Here is an 18,655-nt window from a genome sequence, read left to right as displayed (position 1 = left end):
AGAAAGGCCTAGGATTATAATATCCCTCACACTTCATCTAAATCTTACATCTCTCTTTTAACTTATTCCAGTGGGTTAAATTAGTAACCTAGAATTCTCAAATATTTATAATGCTCTCCCGAGTCTCTTATAAAAATATCTACTTCAACCAAAACACTATATTCCTATGTGAATTGAAATTAAAATAGACTCATTAAGTTCAAGCTCTAATATTGGCTACATATGGCATATAGGAATATTCCTATTCTATACACAAATCAATGTATTCATTCAAATAAATAAATATGATCATATACTACTCCAATTTTAGTCTACACTAAACTCTCTTTCCCAAGTTTGTTTAGGTTTCAAGATTAATTTAATTGGTGGCTAGACAACTAATAACATTAAGAGAAAATTGGAATAAACAATTCAATTCCATTGAAAATAAGTTAGAAAGAGATTAAAAATTAAAACTACATGTGAGTTTATTTGCAATCTTAGAAAAATAAATTTAACTACTCATAATTGCATAAGTAAATAAAAACATATGAAGTTTAGCCATCAATAGTAACAAGAATAATAAAAGCTCTAGAAGAAGAAAGTAAACAAATTTTGTAGCCTTGATCTTCAATCTTCAACCTCAACCTCTAGCTTTTTGAATCTCTCTTAAGATTTTCTCCTCAATGTGTGTGGCTAACTTCTCGTTAAGCTAACTATTTATAACTAAAACTTAACATAATTTATCCTAAACTACTTTGGCCTAAAAACTCTTAATATGGGTTTAGAATACGTGCAGAGTCCAATAGACTTAAGTTAGCTTGCATAACTTTCATTCCCATAGAAATTTCTACAAAATCTCCTCTTTGATGCTACGGCACACCCCATCTAAGCCACAACACTTCCTTCGTTTCATGTGTTCTTCTTACTAACTACTATTCTCTGTCACATTCTAACGCGATTTTCTCCATCTACAAGGTAGAACTAGGCAAAGTGATCTCATGAAAGTTGTAACCCTATCTCTTAGCTTTCCAGTGGTCTAAGAATCGCATCATTTGGACATCTTGAGTGAGAGTTATAGCCAAAATACCTTAATATATACAAACAAGGTCTGAACTCCTTAAACACCTTTCTTCACCCAATTAAGCCTTATTCTTTTAAAGTCCTACAAAAACATAAAAACTAATAAATAATAACTAAACTAAGATAAATAAACATTAAATTAGCATAAAATAAAATAACTTAATAAAAATAAACTAATTAGAAACATAACTAAATTCTAACTTAAACTCAATAATTTAGCTAACTTTTAAGAACAATTTGAGATAAAAATAATTCTATAAAATAGAATTATCAAACATTGCTCGAGTTCTCATCATACCTCAAATCATTTTAATCACACAGGATTTTGGCATTTTCGATCCCTCTTACATGTAAGAGCTATGCAAAATCTCTTTATGTGTCTAAACTCATGGTTATATCTAACAACTAATGTTTTATAATCGCCTAGGCAATGAGTTATAGACCATGTATGTGAGATGTATAATGACTCTTCATTGGATACTCATGTCAATCCATTAAAATCTTTCCTAGTCATGTTCCGCTAGATCACATCATTTTTTACCCTTAGAAATCATGCTAAAGTAGCAACACCAAATCACAATTTCATATCATATATCCAAGTCCCAAAGGGTATGGAATTTGGACTACATGTGTCCTTAGGGCTCACACAGTGATGAAACGAGAATCTATTCAATCATTCCCTTTCATTAGTCAGCTAATAGCACATATAGTATGAAATGTATTTTATCGTGGATTTTCCATTTAGGGTTTGTTATGTCAAAACCACCATACGGATCTTGATCCAATCCTTGCAAAAAGGATTGACTTGAATCCCCTAAGATTCAAATCAAACTATCATTGGCTCTATGAAGTGTGGATAATCTCCATGTTTAACTCTTACGAGCTTCATTTTGATTTTAAGTCAAGGTAAAATTGCTAAGATCATTGCTCACAACTCATGTGACAAGGAGATCACAAAACGCTTGGTACTTCGAGATTATTTAAGTCTCACCCCATACGCTACTATAGCATTGGGGTGATTATCCCGTGTGAGAGGAATAATCTATAAAGCCAGGTGACAAAAATTACCTTAGATATGTGCCCTAATTAATTAACAACATTTGAACAAATAAGTCAACACAGACTTAATTTATTAATTATTCAAAAACAATAGTACATGAATATCAAATGTGTAATAACCCTAAACCCCTAAAATGCTTTTGAAAAGCATTTCTAGCAATACGTTTAGTGAATAGGTTTGCTAACACATCAGTTGTGGAAATGTAATTCAACATAACAAGACCTTGTGCAATGATGTCACGAATGTAGTGATAGCGAGTATCAATGTGTTTGGCTTTTCCATGATACTTCGGATCCTTTGTATAAGCTATGGCAATTGTGTTGTCGCAATAAAGTATAATAGTTTCACTAAGACACCTAGTAATGTTCAAGTTTTACAAGAATCTCCTTAACCAAACCACATCCTGTATTGCAGCACAGCATGTTACATACTTTACTTCCATAGTATATAGAGCAGTAAAAAGCTACTTCTTGCTACTCTAAGAGATAGCTCTGCCTCCAAGTATAAAAGCATATCCTGAAGTAAACTTTCAATTGTCTTTATCACTGGTTTGATCAACATCATTATATCCAACCAATTTTAGATGTCCACCTTGATAGCACAAAACCAAATTAATGGTTCCTTTTAGATACTGTAGTATCCTTTTGACTACAGCCAAATGAGCAATCCCAGGATTACTTTAGTACCTACTGACCATACCAACCGCAAAGCATATGTTTGGTCGAGTACACGTCATAACGTACATTAGACTTCCAACAACACTTGTGTATGGTACGTTTGCCATTTGTTTCTTTTCTTCTCCAGTTTTAGGACATTGTTCCATGTTGAAATATGGGCCTTTCTCCATTGGAATGTCTATAAGCTTGAAGTTTTGCATACGAAATTGTTCTAAGACCCTTTGAGTATAATTTTCTTGAGACAAACTCAGGAACTTCTTAGAACAATTTCTCAAGATCTTAACACCGAGGATGTTTCAGCTTGTCCAATGTCTTTCATCTTGAAAGTGGAAGACAACCACTTCTAAGTGGTGACAATTAACTCAATTTCATTCCTGACTAATAGGATATCATCCAAGTATAATGAAAGACTAAAGAACTTATTCCCTAATCTCTTTACATATACACAATTGTCCTTTTCAATCATCATAAAACCTATGAAAATGATGGCTTGATGAAAACAAAGATACCATTGTCAGGATGATTGTTTCATGCCATAGATAAAACGTTTCAAGCAACACACCTTGTGTTCTTTTCCTTTGGCTTGAAAACTAATTGGTTGATTCATGTGAATCTCCTCATTGATTTCTCCATTGAGAAATGCAGTTTTACATCCCTTTAGAACAATTCCAAATGTAGATGTGCCACTATAACCAAGATAAGGCGAATTGACGCAAACCTCACCATAGAAGAAAACGTCTCTTCATAGTCCACAGCCTCTTTTTGAGTATAACCTTCTTAGAACAATTTCTCAAAATCTTAACCCAAAGGATGTATTCAACATGTTCCATGTCCTTCATCTTAAAAGTGAAAGACAACCACTTCTGAGTGGTGACAATTAACTCAATGTCATTCCTAGTTAATATGATATCATCCACATATAATGAAAGAATATGAAAGTTATTCCTTAATCTTTTTACATATACACAACGATCGTCTTCAATCATCATAAATGCCATGGACATGATGGCTTGATGAAAACGAAGATACCATTGTCAAGATGATTGTTTCAAGCCATAGATAAAACGTTTCAAGCAACACATCTTGTATTCCTTTCTTTTAGCTTGAAAACTAATTGGTTGATTCATGTAAATCTCCTCATTGATTTTTCCATTAAGAAATGCAGTTTCACATCCATTTGGAACAATTCCAAATCTAAATGTGCCACTATAGCTAAGATAAGGCGAATTGACACAAATCTCACCATAAAAAATAAAGTTTCTTTATAGTCCACACTTTTTTTTTAGTATAACCTTTTACCACTAAACGAGCCTTATATTTGTCAATTGATCCATCCACTTTGAATTTTACCTTCAAAATCCATTTTTTTTTTCGATGGTTTTGTGCCCAGATAGAAGGTCAACTAACTCCCATACTTGGTTTTCAGTCATGGATTTCATTTCATCTCCCATTGATGGTTCATCAACATCCACAAAGATGCCTAAGAAAGATTAACCTTTTATCTCAATTCATATACAAGGTATTTTTCCACGTTCACTTTTTCGCAACTATTAATCTTGGTAGAGCTCAAGTGGCGGACTCCCACTGACCTCAACAATCTCTTGGATAGGATATGTTTCCACACCTATTTTCTCATGTCGGTTATACATTTTCTTAAGGCTCCTTCAACTCTTAAAGCTCAAGGCTTTCTTTAACCTCACTCATACTTGGAAAGTCATCTTTTAGAAAGTCAACATCACGAGATTCCATCTTAGTTAGCCCTTCATTAGGGTTTTCACTATACATCACATAACCCTTATAATGTTCTAAGTATCTAATAGATACGCATTTATTAACTTTAGGGTCAAGTTTCCCGTACTTATGAGATAAGTGATGTACGTACCCCATTGATCATCAAGGACGTAAGCCTTCCAAATTGGGCTTTCTCTCATTCCATAACTCATATGGAGTTGTAAGAATAGATTTTGAGGGCACAAGATTGAGGTGTATGCTGCAATCAAAAGGCATCCCCCCAATAACTTATTGAAAGGCTAGCTTGTGCCATCATCGACCTAACCATGTCTAACAAGGTACGATTCCTTCTCTTTGCAACACCTTTTTGTTCTGGAGTTCTAAATATAATTAATTGTCGAAAAATTCCCTTTTCCTCACATAATTCTTTGAATTAATAAGATAGGTATTCACGGCCTCTATCAGTGCAACAAATCTTAAGTTTTTTTTCTTTCTGATTCTCAACCTCTGCCATAAAGCATTTGAAACAATTCGAAGCTTCAGAATGATGAGACAATAGAAATATGGATCCATATTACAAGTAATCATCTATGAATGTAATGAAATAGGATACACCATTGCATGCGTTTACATTCATAGGCCCATAAATGTTCGAGTGGACAAGGTCTAGAATATGGGTGGCCCTTTTAGCTTTCCTAAAGGGCTTTCTATTAGACTTACTAACATGACATGGCTCACATGTAAGAAGTTTAACTTTGGCGAAAGAGCCCAATAGCCCTTTTCTAGCCAATCTTGACATTTTATTTTGCCCAATATGTCCTAATCTAACATGTTATTTCATAGAATCATTTATAACATCAAAAAAGAATTTGAAACAAAAGCAACATCAATATTAAAATCTAAATCTAGCATAATCAAACTGTCTTTAAAATAACCATGATAAAAAAAAGTGTCTTCAAGAAAAATAGATAAACTATAATTCTCGAAAGTAAAATTAAATCCTAAATCTGTCAATGCTAAAATTGAAAGTAGATTACATCACGCAGATGTAGTATGAAGCACATCATGTAGGAGCCATTTTCACCCATTATGCATTATGAGTTGGTAAGTTCCTACTCCTAGGACCTCTTCCTATGCTTTGTTCCCCATCATGATAAAGTGTCTACTTGTTGGTAAAAGATGGTAATCTACATATCCTACACGGTTACAGGTTATGTGCTTGGTTGTTCTTGTATCTATTCTCCAACTAAGGAGAAAATGAGCTATAAACACATGAAAACATACATAAGTTCTAAATGGTTTAGAGGACGAACCCTCTTTAGGCTCAGTGCACTCATAAGCAAAATGTCATTTCTTATCACAATTAAAGCATTTCAACTTGGACTTATTCTTTTTCCCATCACGCTTGCCTCGTTGGCACTTGGTGACTCCATCACTTTTTGGCCTTAGACTTTCAGTCTTTCCCTTTTTTGTTATCTTTTTCGCTAGGGAACATACCTTTTGCGTTTTCCAACTTGAGCTATCAAGGCAGTGCTATGGACTGCTTCTCTTTGCTTTGCCTCAAGCTCTAGATGGCGAGAAATGTCATCAAAAGTCTATATCCCTTCATTGTGTGTTAATAAAAATTTATCCCCTTGAGGACTTAAGGAGTAACTTGATGACAGCTAAGACATGCTACTCATATGTGAGATCATAGCCAACTGCTTTCATTTCTTTTATCATGGCTGGCATAGCCCTTAGGTGCTCAGCCATAGTGTGCTTGAAGTCCATCACATATTGATTGAACTTAAGTGTTAAGGCATGAAGCCTTGTAGCTATGGTTCCACCATACTTGAATTTCTATTGTTCCCATAACTATTTGGTAGGTGGGAAGTTCTCAAACTCCCCAGTGAAATCATCATGCATGCAACTTAATCGAGCAAAACACACATTATGATCTCTCTTATACCAAGTGTCATAGGCTTTTGGTCATGGCAATGCTAATCAATGTTTCCAACTTCATATGGGTTCATTTTTTTGGTCAGATGATCGAGCAACTTTTACTCATTGAGAAAATACTAAACTTTCTTATGCTAGATATCATAGTTTTTGCAATCAAGTTTGGCACCTTTGGTCAAATCAACAATAATTTGTTTTGAAGCCATACTACTACATCATTGCATAGGATTTAATAGGCATATATCTAATTTTCTACTCAATTATAATTAGACATATTTAATTTTTACTTATATTACTAGTTCGAAAATTTCGACAAGCTAGTAATCATCAACAATAATATAAGCATGAAATTAAAATATCTAATCTAATTTAACCTTGGATTATGGGAACTACTCCCACTATCCTTAAGTATATGAACAACTCCCACTTGCCACATACAACATAATATAATATAATGAGTTCTACTAAAAAACTCTATTGATATTGATAGGTGCCCATATCCAAAATAATATTGTGCATAAAGTAAGCTCGAAATTACACCCTTTTACATGTCCTCAATAAATAATTAATACAAACAAAAAATAAATTACATCATCAAGAGCCTACTACATTAATCTACAAAAATAGGGATGTCACACTTACTTATACGTATTTATTATTTTGGAATATCAAAATCTTCCATATAAATGTTATGCACATAAAAATAGCACTAAGTAAATCATAATTTTCCAATGCTTCGAAGAAAGATTGCAATAGTCTTTTCGACAAAGCACCCTACTTTTGCAGTAATTTCCATGAAAGGCTAGAGGAGTCACAAACGGTATCTCAAAAAACCCAGTCTCTTTTCACAAAATTATCGAGACATATAATCATCGTACTAGTTGTTTGCATACAATTTTATTTAGCAAATAAGTAAAATAATTACATCATTCGTTTTATAAATTTTACCTAACAAATAATAAAATATTACAATCATACAAAATATACTTATATGGCACATAGCATTTTACAACATATGTAAAATAATTGATTTAACAAACATTTAATAAATTCACTCAAACCATATATATGTTTTAGAAAAACAAAATTCTAGTATACAACATATAAGCAAAAAAAATGGTTAATTAACAAATTAATTAACTATATTTATAATGCATGTGAATTTAATAATAATTAACATGCCAAAAACATAATTAATATTCTTGAAATTTTTTCAAATTGTAATTACCAAAAAATTTTGAGGTTACTTTGTAAAAATAGAAACTTGCAAGGCAAAAATGTAATTCTGAAAAAATATATCCATTAGCGCCATGTGACTGCCACATTAAGCCCTTTATGTTTGTGTCCAGACCCTTTGGTATTTACTATCTAGTGCACTCTTATCTCAAGAATGCTTTCTTGGGATAGTGTTTGAAGGCTATCTTTAAAAGTCTCAATGACTTTGTTAGTGTAGGTTTGAATCATGTTAATTGCATTTTCTTTGCCATTTTTTTTCCATATCAGTTTCAACAAAACAAATTTGCAACATAACTTTTTTATGATATATATATATACATATAATATACCGCTAGAAAGCTAATAAAAAATAAAATATATTTATTGCAGATTTATACATAATAAATTATATACTAGTAATTTAAATTAAACAAAATCATGACCAAAACATTCTTTCAAAATATGCACAAATTAAAATGATGAAAACAAGCCAAAATCTGCTCTAATACCACTGTTGAGAGGTGGACTTATCTCTAAATATGAATATTCCACTCTCTTTCTAATCAAAGAAGCTTGTCTTATGAATCTTCCTTCGTGTACACAACAAAGTCTTCGTTATCATTATTATAGAGTGGCTACTAGAGTCCTCCACAAGGAATTACACGTTCCAAAACCCTCTAACTTTGATGGTGCCTTAAGAATAAGGAGAATGTGAGAAAAAGATAAAAGAGTTTTTCGTTTTTCTGACTTACAGAACAACTCACGTTCACTTTTGATTGTGTGAAAAAAATAAACATGTCTGTTCACTATTTATAGACGTGTTATGGATAGAGAGATAGGATATTTCTTTTAAATTTAAATAGATTAAATTTAAATGTAATTAATCTTTATTTAAATTTAAATAAATTAAATTTAAATATAATGGATTATTACATAGATAATCCTTATTTAAATTTAAAAAAAATTAAATTTAAATTTATATCATATCCCACACTTTTTCAATTATTTAATTAAAAAATATTAGAACAATATCTAACATTAATTAATTAAATATTTATTAATTATTCACAAATAATTAACAAAATTGCATGCTAAGTGAACGTACCACATTTAAATGCAACAGGTCCTATGGCGCAAAAAATGCATTACTTAACTGCCTAAAGAGTATAATTTTTTACTTTGATTTTTCTTATAATCTGTTGATTCAGTTTGAGCATTTATGCAATATATCATACATTAACATAAAAACTGAACAAGAATGTGATTAAAATATTTAGAAAATTTCAATAGACTTATCTTTTTTTTTCAAATTAAATAGGTATAAAGTGATTGGTAGAACTATTGATACAGATTTAGTTATCGATGAATTTGAAAATATGAAAGCACGTCAAGCACAACTTACGATGCCTAATATGAAAATTTAATCTTAATTTTTCTTTTTACTTTATATCCATTTATATTGATGAATTTAAAAACTTATATTTAAATTATCAATAAAATTTTATATGATACTTTACTTTATTTCAAAAATGATTAATTTTCTTTTGTTCCGAATCAAATAATTGACTCAATCTGTAGCCTTATATGAATGTTCAATCACCCATTATATAAAATCCTGTATCTAACTTCAACAAGAAAAAAGGAAGTTTGGCCAAGTCCATGCCGAGCATTCGAGTCAAAACCCAAATCTACGTTCAAGTTTCTCATTGGCTCAGGGTACTGGACTAGACTTGTAATTTGCTGCATTTATCTCGAAACAATGAAAGTACAGCCTTGGAAGAAGCTTCCTTTTAGCTTAGTTCAAACATGTAGACCTTGAAGAACAATGGAAGACGATATGCATACATTTGAAAGTGATGGTAATAAAGAGAAAAGGGAAGAAATTGAAGGCGAAAAAAATTTAAGCAAAGAAAACTAGACAAAAAGAACGTACAGACCACGCGGTTACTTATTCAGCTCCTTTTGCGAGAAAACCATAACCCCAAATTAAGAAAAGTCTTTGGGCGTTTTCCATACTCCGAAATCCACACAAGTCGTCGTGTTAAGTGCAAAATAATCTTTACTGGTAACTATATATAAATTGGCAATTGAGCATTTCAATCTAAACAACTCTATCCATAATTCTTAAGGAAATTATAGAGCAGCATGATGAGTAGACACGAATTGTTTATTGTGCTCAATAATCTACTACCACTCTTCATTTTGGTTTTCGGGATTACGTCCTCTTGGGATACTCCGACACTAACTGAGGCGACTAAACACGACGTTGGAAGTCGAAAGTTGGCCACTCAAAATAATCCAGGTAAGTGCTTGTATAAATCTTGTTCACTTAAATTAATTTCCTGTCAACTAACCTTTTTCCTATTCTCGGACGTAGGGATTAATCTTCATGTTTATAAAGTTTAATATGTCAAGCTTGTTATTAATACTGAGCAATGTTCTAGCAGCATTACTACCATTTATAGGAGGAACCGCATACTCCTTTTTTTTAACAAAATATCTTGTAGTAGAGCTAGCGACAAAGTTCCTTGAATATTATTGGGAATGTGGATTTCAGATTAATATGAAGATAAATTATGATCATTTTTTTTAATTAGGAGAAGGGAGATTTGAATCTTGTTTTTTAAGTAAGTAAATCATACATCAACCAATAAACCAAATGTTTAAGTGCAGCAATAATCAATTTGATTGATAATTAATATTGTTGATTTGGTACTCACTTTAACTTTACAACTTTGTCAAATCATTAATTTGAACACCTAATTTGTTAAATTTACTCTAACACCTAAGAAAGAGGACTTCTTTTTTTTCAGAAACCTTTTTGTTAATTTCATTTTCTCATTCAATGGAACAAATCATTTCTATCATAAGCATTCGTTTTTTGTGAAAAAGAAATGTAAAAACCATAAATATTAATTAATAAGTGGTAATTAATTTTATATATACTTGCAAAAGGTATGATCCTAAAATCGATTAAGTACATATTAAAATAATCTTTTAAAATTTTCATTGCAACATATTTTATTTCATATTCATATCATTTGCAATTATTTTCATTATAATATTATAAATATTCAAGTATTCCATCCATCCAAAGTACCAAACTCCATCTTCCCACAAAATCCTAAATATATTATATATATGCCATAACATTTAACACAGCCAACTGAAGTCTTTGGCAAATTGCTTAGAGCCTTTGAATGGCATAATGATTTAGTACTAATAAAACTATTTTTTAAAAAAATAAAACATTTAACATGGACTACAACTATTTTATAATAACTTTTTGCTAAAGTCACGTGTCACAGATCTCAAGTCAATAAAAAATAGGATGAGTTTTAGATTTATGATTAAAGGTTTTTCTTTATTTAATAAGCATGTATTTTGAATTGAAAATGTAAATTCATAATAAGTGGTATTAGAATTTACCAACTCTTCTTTGATGTTAGATCTCCATGAAAGATATCATAGTCGAAACATGTCTAAATTAAGGTGAGTCCCTTTCGTCTATAAATGATGTTATTGACTAAACAAAAGTGTTATTAATTGGATGAGACAGAATGTAATAAATGTCACGTCAAAAAAATAATAAAATGGATTTAAAACTTATAAGTGTGAGCTCCAAATATTTTAATTTAAAATAAAATTAATATGAAATGCTACATCTTTTATGGAATGCGATTTAGATTTATAGGTATGGGCTCCAGATGTTTTGACTTGATAAAATAAAACTAATATGAGATCCATATCAAGTCAACAACTTTATTGAATAAATCTGAGTCCTTAAAATATACAAGGAACTTTGCCTAAATAACGTAAAAAGAAAAATGCAGAAAAAAGTATACTATTATTTATGATTGAAATAAATATACAGCAGTCTTTTTATATTTGTGGATGTTATCTATATACGAATATTAATTTGGTTAGTTAGATATAATGTTGGTATTAAAAATAATAATATTTTTATATTTTAAAGAGAAAATAGAATAAAAATAAAAATTGAATAATATTTAAAATAAAAAAGATTAGTTTAAAAATTATCTATATTATTTACCTGTTAACCTGTTAAACGGGTTTTTATTATTTTTTTAAAAATTATTTAAATTGGTAGCCTCACTATAGAATTCACTTTACGTAAAGCCATAAGAATTAATGTAAAATATTATAAAGATGGAACAAGTATTATTAAAATATTGATATAAATATGTAAAATTTAACGTAACAAGTCATAATAATAATAATTTTAATAGAATTAAATTAGTTAGATATAATGTTAGTATTAAAAATAATAATATTCTTATATTTTAAAGTAAAAAATAGAACAAAAATAAAAAGTAAATAATTTTTAAAATAAAATAGATTAGTTTAAAAATTATCTATATTGTTAATATAAAATTGATAAGTTTAGAAATTATTTACATTGTTTACCTTTTAACTTGTTAAACAGGTTTTTATTATTTTTAAAAAATTATTTTAATTGATAATCTTACTGTAAAATTCGTCCTGATTGCTAATTATGTGCACTAAATGATGATAAGGTTTCATAAGCATCGATTGCGGTGTCGAGGAAGACTACCTTAACGGTGAAACTGGTATATACTACAAGTCCGATAAAGATTTCATTGAAACTGGTGAAAACCATGACATACCAGCCAGTGCCAGCCGTAACAATTATTACGTTGTGCAATGGAGGGAGTACGGGAACCTCAGAAGTTTTCCTGATGGAAAAAAGAACTGTTACACTCTGAAACCTGAACAAGGCAGAAATAACAGCTATCGTATTAGAGCTTCCTTTTTATATGGGAATTATGATGGCAAGAATGAAATACCAGAATTTGAGCTATATGTGGGGGTTAATTACTGGGACACCGTGAGATTGCCATCCCTGTGGTACATGCTCTTCCTCGATATTATTTACTTCTTCACAGCTGATACTGGATATGTATGTCTTGTAAACACCGGCCTTGGAATTCCTTTCATTTCGGCATTGGAATTACGGCTTTCAAATGATTCAGCTTTTAATACAACCTACTCTGTAGCACTAGGGAACGTCAGGGCTAGTGACCTGGGCATCTCTAGTAATGACTCCTTCAGGTAACACTGCATTCTGTTATGTTATCACTTCTTGTTGTAAATTGTAATGTTGTTGTTGAATAATGTATCGTGCTTAATTTATGTATTCCTCTGATTCCATCATTAATTAATCTGTGAGTATGATATTTTTATTTTTATTTTACATTTTGAATAATAACAATAAATATTATTTAATTGTTAGTGAGAAGTTGCATGTATTTCTGTTCATGATCCATGTGGTTTAATTTTTCCTCTTATACATTAAATTATTTCTATCATCCAAATGTGTCTCCCAATAGGTACAAGGATGATGGTTATGACCGCATCTGGCAACCTCTCCAATTTCCGAGTTCTGTTCCAATTTCTCCCTCATTGAATATCGCCAACCAGGTTGATGATTTATACAAAGTACCGGCTGAGGTCTTGAGAACAGCTATCCAGCCTGTCAATGGCTCCAGATCCCTGAATTATACTTACTACTCATCTCGTTTCCCCTTTAGTCAGTATCTTGTCTGCTTTTACTTCGCTGAGATTGAAGAGACTGCGCGGCAAGATCGACTTAGAGAATTCACCATCACTTTGAACGGTTTCAAGATTGGGCCGATTACTCTTGAGTATTTAAAGCCGTTAACGGTAAGCTCCCAGAATTTACCGGTTCAAGGAGTAATTAACTTTACTATTGATGCAACAGAGGAATCCGACCTTCCCCCGATACTTAATGCGATGGAGTTTTACCAAGTTCTTCCGCTTCCATATTCACCAACTGACCCAACAGACGGTACTATTTCATTGTGTTCATTTCATTTTCTCAATCCAATATTTTTTCTTGCTTTTTAAGTCTAAATTAGTTTCCACCTATTGGTTGGATACTTTTAAAGTTCCTTGGTCATCAGTCCAATTATAGGGGTTAGGTAAGAAACAGGAATTAACAAGCAATCAGCCAATCACCACATGGGATAAACAAGAGAATAACCTCATTCAAGCACTTTTTCTACATCTACTGTCGAAGCAATTAGCTGTTATTGTGGAAGGTGGGAAAATGTATTTTACTATGGTCTAAGTTCATTGCAATAATAAATAGCTATCATTGAACGGATTGACTAGGGACCCATTTCAAGCATATGGAAATTAGGGTCACATGTTCTTTTATGAGCCTCTGATGTCCGAACGGATTGAGTCACACTGTTTCATAAATAATGATATGGTTGTTGTGTTGTGTCATGTGTGGCATGACCAAGATTTGTGGGTGTTTATTTATTTCCTTTTTAGCCCGTTACTCCCACTGTATCCCCTAAAGAATGCCATGTCATGCTTAGAGTTAGAGGGCTGTAGTGTAGTTTTACCAGAATAAAAATGCAGAGGAAAGGTGTTATGGCATGGTAATCAGTTATTAACACACCCGTACGGTATTGCCCTGACCTACGACTCACAACATGCCAACAGCTAGTCAGTTGGGAATGTTTCTGCAAATAATCCTAGGAAAAGAAAAACTAATTTTACATCCGGAAAGAACTGCAAATTTGGAAATGTTGGTTCTGTGTTACTTTCATATGGTTGCTACTTGTTTGCTAAATTCAATTCTCAACCATTTTCTTTTTGAAATTGACCATTTAGGTGATGCTATCATGGCCATCAAGCAAACATACAACATAAACAAAGATGATTGGCAAGGAGATCCATGCCTCCCCAAAGAATATACCTGGAGTGGTTTAACCTGCAGGTTCAACGGTACTCCAAGGATCATATCACTGTGAGTGCAGTTTCAAGTCATCCAAAGATGTGTTCGACATCCATTGCAACAACATTTTTCAAATAAAAATTTTTAGAGGGAGTCATGCATTAGAAAGCAATACATTATATATTTATGATATTCATGGTAGTATATTTCTCCTTATTGCTAAATTCCTTGCAGGAACCTGAGTGCAAGTAAATTAACGGGGGCGATTTCTTTGTCATTCTCTGATCTGCAGGCAATAGAGTCCCTGTGAGTATTAACCTTCTAGCTTTTAAAGTTGTTATAGACAAGAAGTGACTCCTAGAAAATAGTTGTCCGAATAGCCCTTTTGCAGCGGTGTATCAGCATGATCCCTCAATGGTTAGCTCTTTTAGAGAATAGTTGCAAAACTGCAGATTCTGTTTTTAGAGCATATGCAACGCTGTGTATGACAAGACAAAGTATTCCTTTCTTTTATGACTTTATGGAATTTTCACTCAAAATATTTACTCAATTAATTTTTCGTTTTCAGTGACTTATCATACAATGAATTAACGGGGCCAGTGCCTGAAGTTTTAGCCCAGCTGCCAAATTTGAAAGTCCTGTAAGTTACGCGTACTAATTTCATGATTCTAATTTTTCAGCTATGAAATAAAAGTTTGCCCAATCGTTTGTTATGCACATTCATAAGGTAGAAATACTAAGCTATGAAAACAAAAGATTTATATGTCACTTTCTGTGTAGAAATTTATCCGGAAACAAGCTCGCAGGTTCAGTTCCGCAATCTCTCAAAGACAAGTCTGATGACGGATCGCTGGTTTTAAGGTTTGTAATCTTCTGTCGACTTTACGCGCTATAACGATTCAAACTCATCTTACTTCAACATAAAATTTATTTCCCTTTTCTTTTGACTCCCATGTTGCTTTGAGACTGCTTTTCCTTCAAAAATATGACAAAATCCTTTTCGAATGAATTACTCAACTATATTTTAACAGAAACCATGTGGGACTAATCATTATGTCAGGGTTGCAATCAGTAGTTAGTTTTAATATTGATTGCAATCTTGTTACAAGTTTCCAAACGAATTTTGATTCTATATGCAATAATTTGTCATATTCCAATAGACGCATTTTGAGATTTGTCTATTCTGTTCAATGCCAGATTGGCTGAAAATCCAGATTTATGCCAAATGGATCCATGTCATGATAAAGAAAAGAAGAAGTTTGTTGTTCCAGTTGTTGCATCCATTGTATCTGTTTTGGTCCTCATCTTCTTCAGCATTCTAATTGTATTTTGCATGATTAGAAGAAGAAGACAGCAAGGTACTTTCTTATTTCATGTATACTTTTTGTCTTTGCATCGAAATTAGTCAAATTTATTAATCCTCTGGTTTTCAAGACTGGCCCTGTTTATCAGTGTCGAGATTATCACTACATGATAACGGCGCTGCTTGAGATGCTGTTTATTTCTTAAGTTCAGAGCATATACTAGACCTGATTACTGTTAGACAAACTGCATGTGTGTTGTATGTGGTTTGAATTCAAGCCATTTATTTTACCGACGCTTTTAGCAATTTGTTGTCTTAGGCTTTCTAGCATTGGGGTGGTAGGAACACACACCCATAAAAGCTGCTAACACCTTTCATTAAGACTAGAAATCTATGTTTCTTATCCACCACTCTATGAAGGGCTCTTCGGTAGGTATTTCTATCCGTCTCCGCCAATTAACAAGGACTACTAACTCCTCCTATTCACGTAGGAATAGTACACTCATTTATTACTAAAGGTCATTTCAGGGCCTTCCAATTTCGCTACAGCCATCTAAAAAACATGTTCTTAATACAACAAGAAGTTGCCACTTGAAACCACAATAACTTCATTGTTGTTGTAGAGCCTCTGATCAAGTCATCCAAGGAAGGGTCATTTAAATCAAAGAATCGACCCTTTTCTTACTCTCAGATCGTTAAAATTACTGGTAACTTCACAACCGTTGTTGGAGAGGGAGGATTTGGAAAAGTTTATCTTGGTACTCTGAATGATGAAGCTCCAGTTGCTGTCAAATTACTCTCGCCATCATCAAAGCAAGGATTTAAAGAATTTCGAGCAGAGGTCAGATTTTAATGGAGCCAAAAGTTTTATCCTATGTTGATATTAGCATCATTATATGATACATAGTTATGACAATAAATTCATTCGGATATGATGAAGCACCATTTTAAAATATTGCAGGTACAACTTTTAATGATTGTTCACCATAGAAATCTTGTATCTCTCATTGGTTACTGTGATGAGAATGGCAAGATGGCGCTGATTTATGAGTACATGGCAAATGGAAACTTGAGACAGCACTTATCAGGTATGAACAATATTCTCTTTGAAATTTGTTTGTTTTAAATGAACAATTGTGTCTAATCTATTACTTGCTTCTGCAAAGTTGCAAGCCTATTGTCCATTCCCTTTGATAATTTTAATGTGTTTTTTGCTTGCAGACACAAACGGAAATGTTTTAAAATGGAAAGAAAGACTTCAAATTGCGATTGACGCTGCATATGGTTCAGAACCCTCGACAATGACTTTTTTTAATGTCTTTGATTTGTAAATTCCTCTTCTCCCCTTAAAACAGATCTTAACTAATGACTTTCTAGAGTTGCAGGTTTGGAGTATCTACATAATGGTTGCAAGCCGTCCATAGTTCATAGAGATTTGAAATCTGCCAACATCTTATTGACTGAAAGCATGCAAGCCAAGATAGCTGATTTTGGGTTGTCTAAAATTTTCTTAACAGAAAATGAGTCTCACATATCAACTTGCCCTGCTGGCACACCCGGATATCTTGATCCTGAGTAATTCTCTAAAACTTGATGAAATTTATCTGAATTTGTTTAATTTCTTAAATCATTAATTATAACTGATCTGCTGCCTAAATCATGATGAGAATTCTCACATAATTGCTGTCTAAACCTAGTAACATTTCCCGTTGGCTAAATGTTATCTTAGCCTCATAGATTGTATCATGTTAACTTTCAAATCCCAAGTGTTACGCTTTGGATGCGTCATCTGATCTTCCATCTCTAAAGGCTCTGGGACTAGGCTCATCCAAATAATCCCTAACAATTTAACTTCTCAGCATCATTGGATAAGCAAAAACGATATTGAAAGAATTGATAAAAGTAACATTAAAAGACTTTTATGCTTGTTTCATTCATCTAATTTATACAAAACTCCTACTGACAGAAACCGTTTGTGTTTTCCATATAGATTTCAATGTTCAGGGAACCTAAACAAGAAAAGCGATGTTTACAGCTTTGGGATTATTCTATTTGAGCTAATCACAGGGCAGCCTGCAATAATAAGGATCCCCGACTGCGGTGTTCACATACTTCAATGGCTGAGTCCAATAGTGGAAAAGGGCGACATTCGAAACATTATTGATCCTAGGTTGCAAGGTGAATTCGATGTCAATGCTGCCTGGAAAGTGGTGGACATAGCCATGTCATGTGCACAACCAGCTTCAATTCAAAGGCCTGACATGAGTCTTGTATTAACAGAACTGAAGGAATGCATGGCTATAGAGATGGCTCACGGAAGAACTCAAAGAGTGCTAAGCAACATGACAACATCAAGCAACTCACCTGAAATCTCCCTTTTGAATGTGGATTCAGAATTAAATTTATTAAATCCCATCCCCAGGTAGCTACCAGACATATCTCCATCTTTTGCTATCAAATTTGCGGTGAGATATCATTTTTCCGGTAAACTCGCAGTATGTCTTTCTAAAGTCTTTCCTGAAGAAATACGAATAAGTTACAGACAGTTTAGCATTTGGCGTTATCCCTTTTCTTTTCTCTAGTTTTCAGAATCCAGTGTGTTTTGTATACTTAATCATTTGTTATTGTTGAGTTCCATGGGATGGAAAATGAACACAAAAATTTCCTTTCATCTCTCTATTTGTCCCTAGTGACTATTTCTGCAAAACTAATTGAGTTATAACTCTGCAAGGAGCACCTAAACAAAGAGAACTATAATTTGATAAGATATACGAGTATTTAGATACAGGGAGATCTCCGTTGAAAACCATGGTGCTGAATCAAATATAGAAAGGAAGGAAATGCAGGTTGATAAATGAAGAGAAGCAGGATAAGTTTCTTCTTCTACAGATCTGTTCCTTTTCCAAAAAGAATGATAA

General features: G+C 32.5%; 1 protein-coding gene across 1 annotated transcript; it reads left to right on the top strand.

Moving 5' to 3' along the window:
- Window positions 9,818–18,414, top strand: LOC18596047 (probable LRR receptor-like serine/threonine-protein kinase At1g05700). The gene is made up of 13 exons (XM_007024292.2): window positions 9,818–9,985; window positions 12,222–12,777; window positions 13,056–13,534; window positions 14,371–14,506; window positions 14,669–14,740; window positions 15,003–15,074; window positions 15,215–15,295; window positions 15,632–15,792; window positions 16,361–16,578; window positions 16,699–16,825; window positions 16,959–17,021; window positions 17,123–17,312; window positions 17,728–18,414. The coding sequence occupies exons 1-13, from the start codon at window positions 9,829–9,831 to the stop codon at window positions 18,161–18,163; spliced, it is 2,748 nt and encodes a 915-aa protein (XP_007024354.2). The 5' UTR covers window positions 9,818–9,828; the 3' UTR covers window positions 18,164–18,414.

This window comes from Theobroma cacao, chromosome 6 (genome assembly GCF_000208745.1).
Source record: "Theobroma cacao cultivar B97-61/B2 chromosome 6, Criollo_cocoa_genome_V2, whole genome shotgun sequence".
Lineage (NCBI taxonomy): Eukaryota > Viridiplantae > Streptophyta > Magnoliopsida > Malvales > Malvaceae > Theobroma > Theobroma cacao.
This window is presented reverse-complemented; position numbering and strand designations above follow the sequence as displayed.

What these genes read in the sequence shown, in the direction of transcription:
- LOC18596047 (XM_007024292.2), top strand. Translation starts at nt 9,829, where the DNA reads ATGATGAGTAGACACGAATTGTTTATTGTGCTCAATAATCTACTACCA. An exon ending in ACCAACTGACCCAACAGACG is followed by an intron (nt 13,535 to 14,370) that starts GTACTATTTCAT and finishes TTGACCATTTAG; the next exon opens with GTGATGCTATCATGGCCATC. An exon ending in ACTCCAAGGATCATATCACT is followed by an intron (nt 14,507 to 14,668) that starts GTGAGTGCAGTT and finishes AATTCCTTGCAG; the next exon opens with GAACCTGAGTGCAAGTAAAT.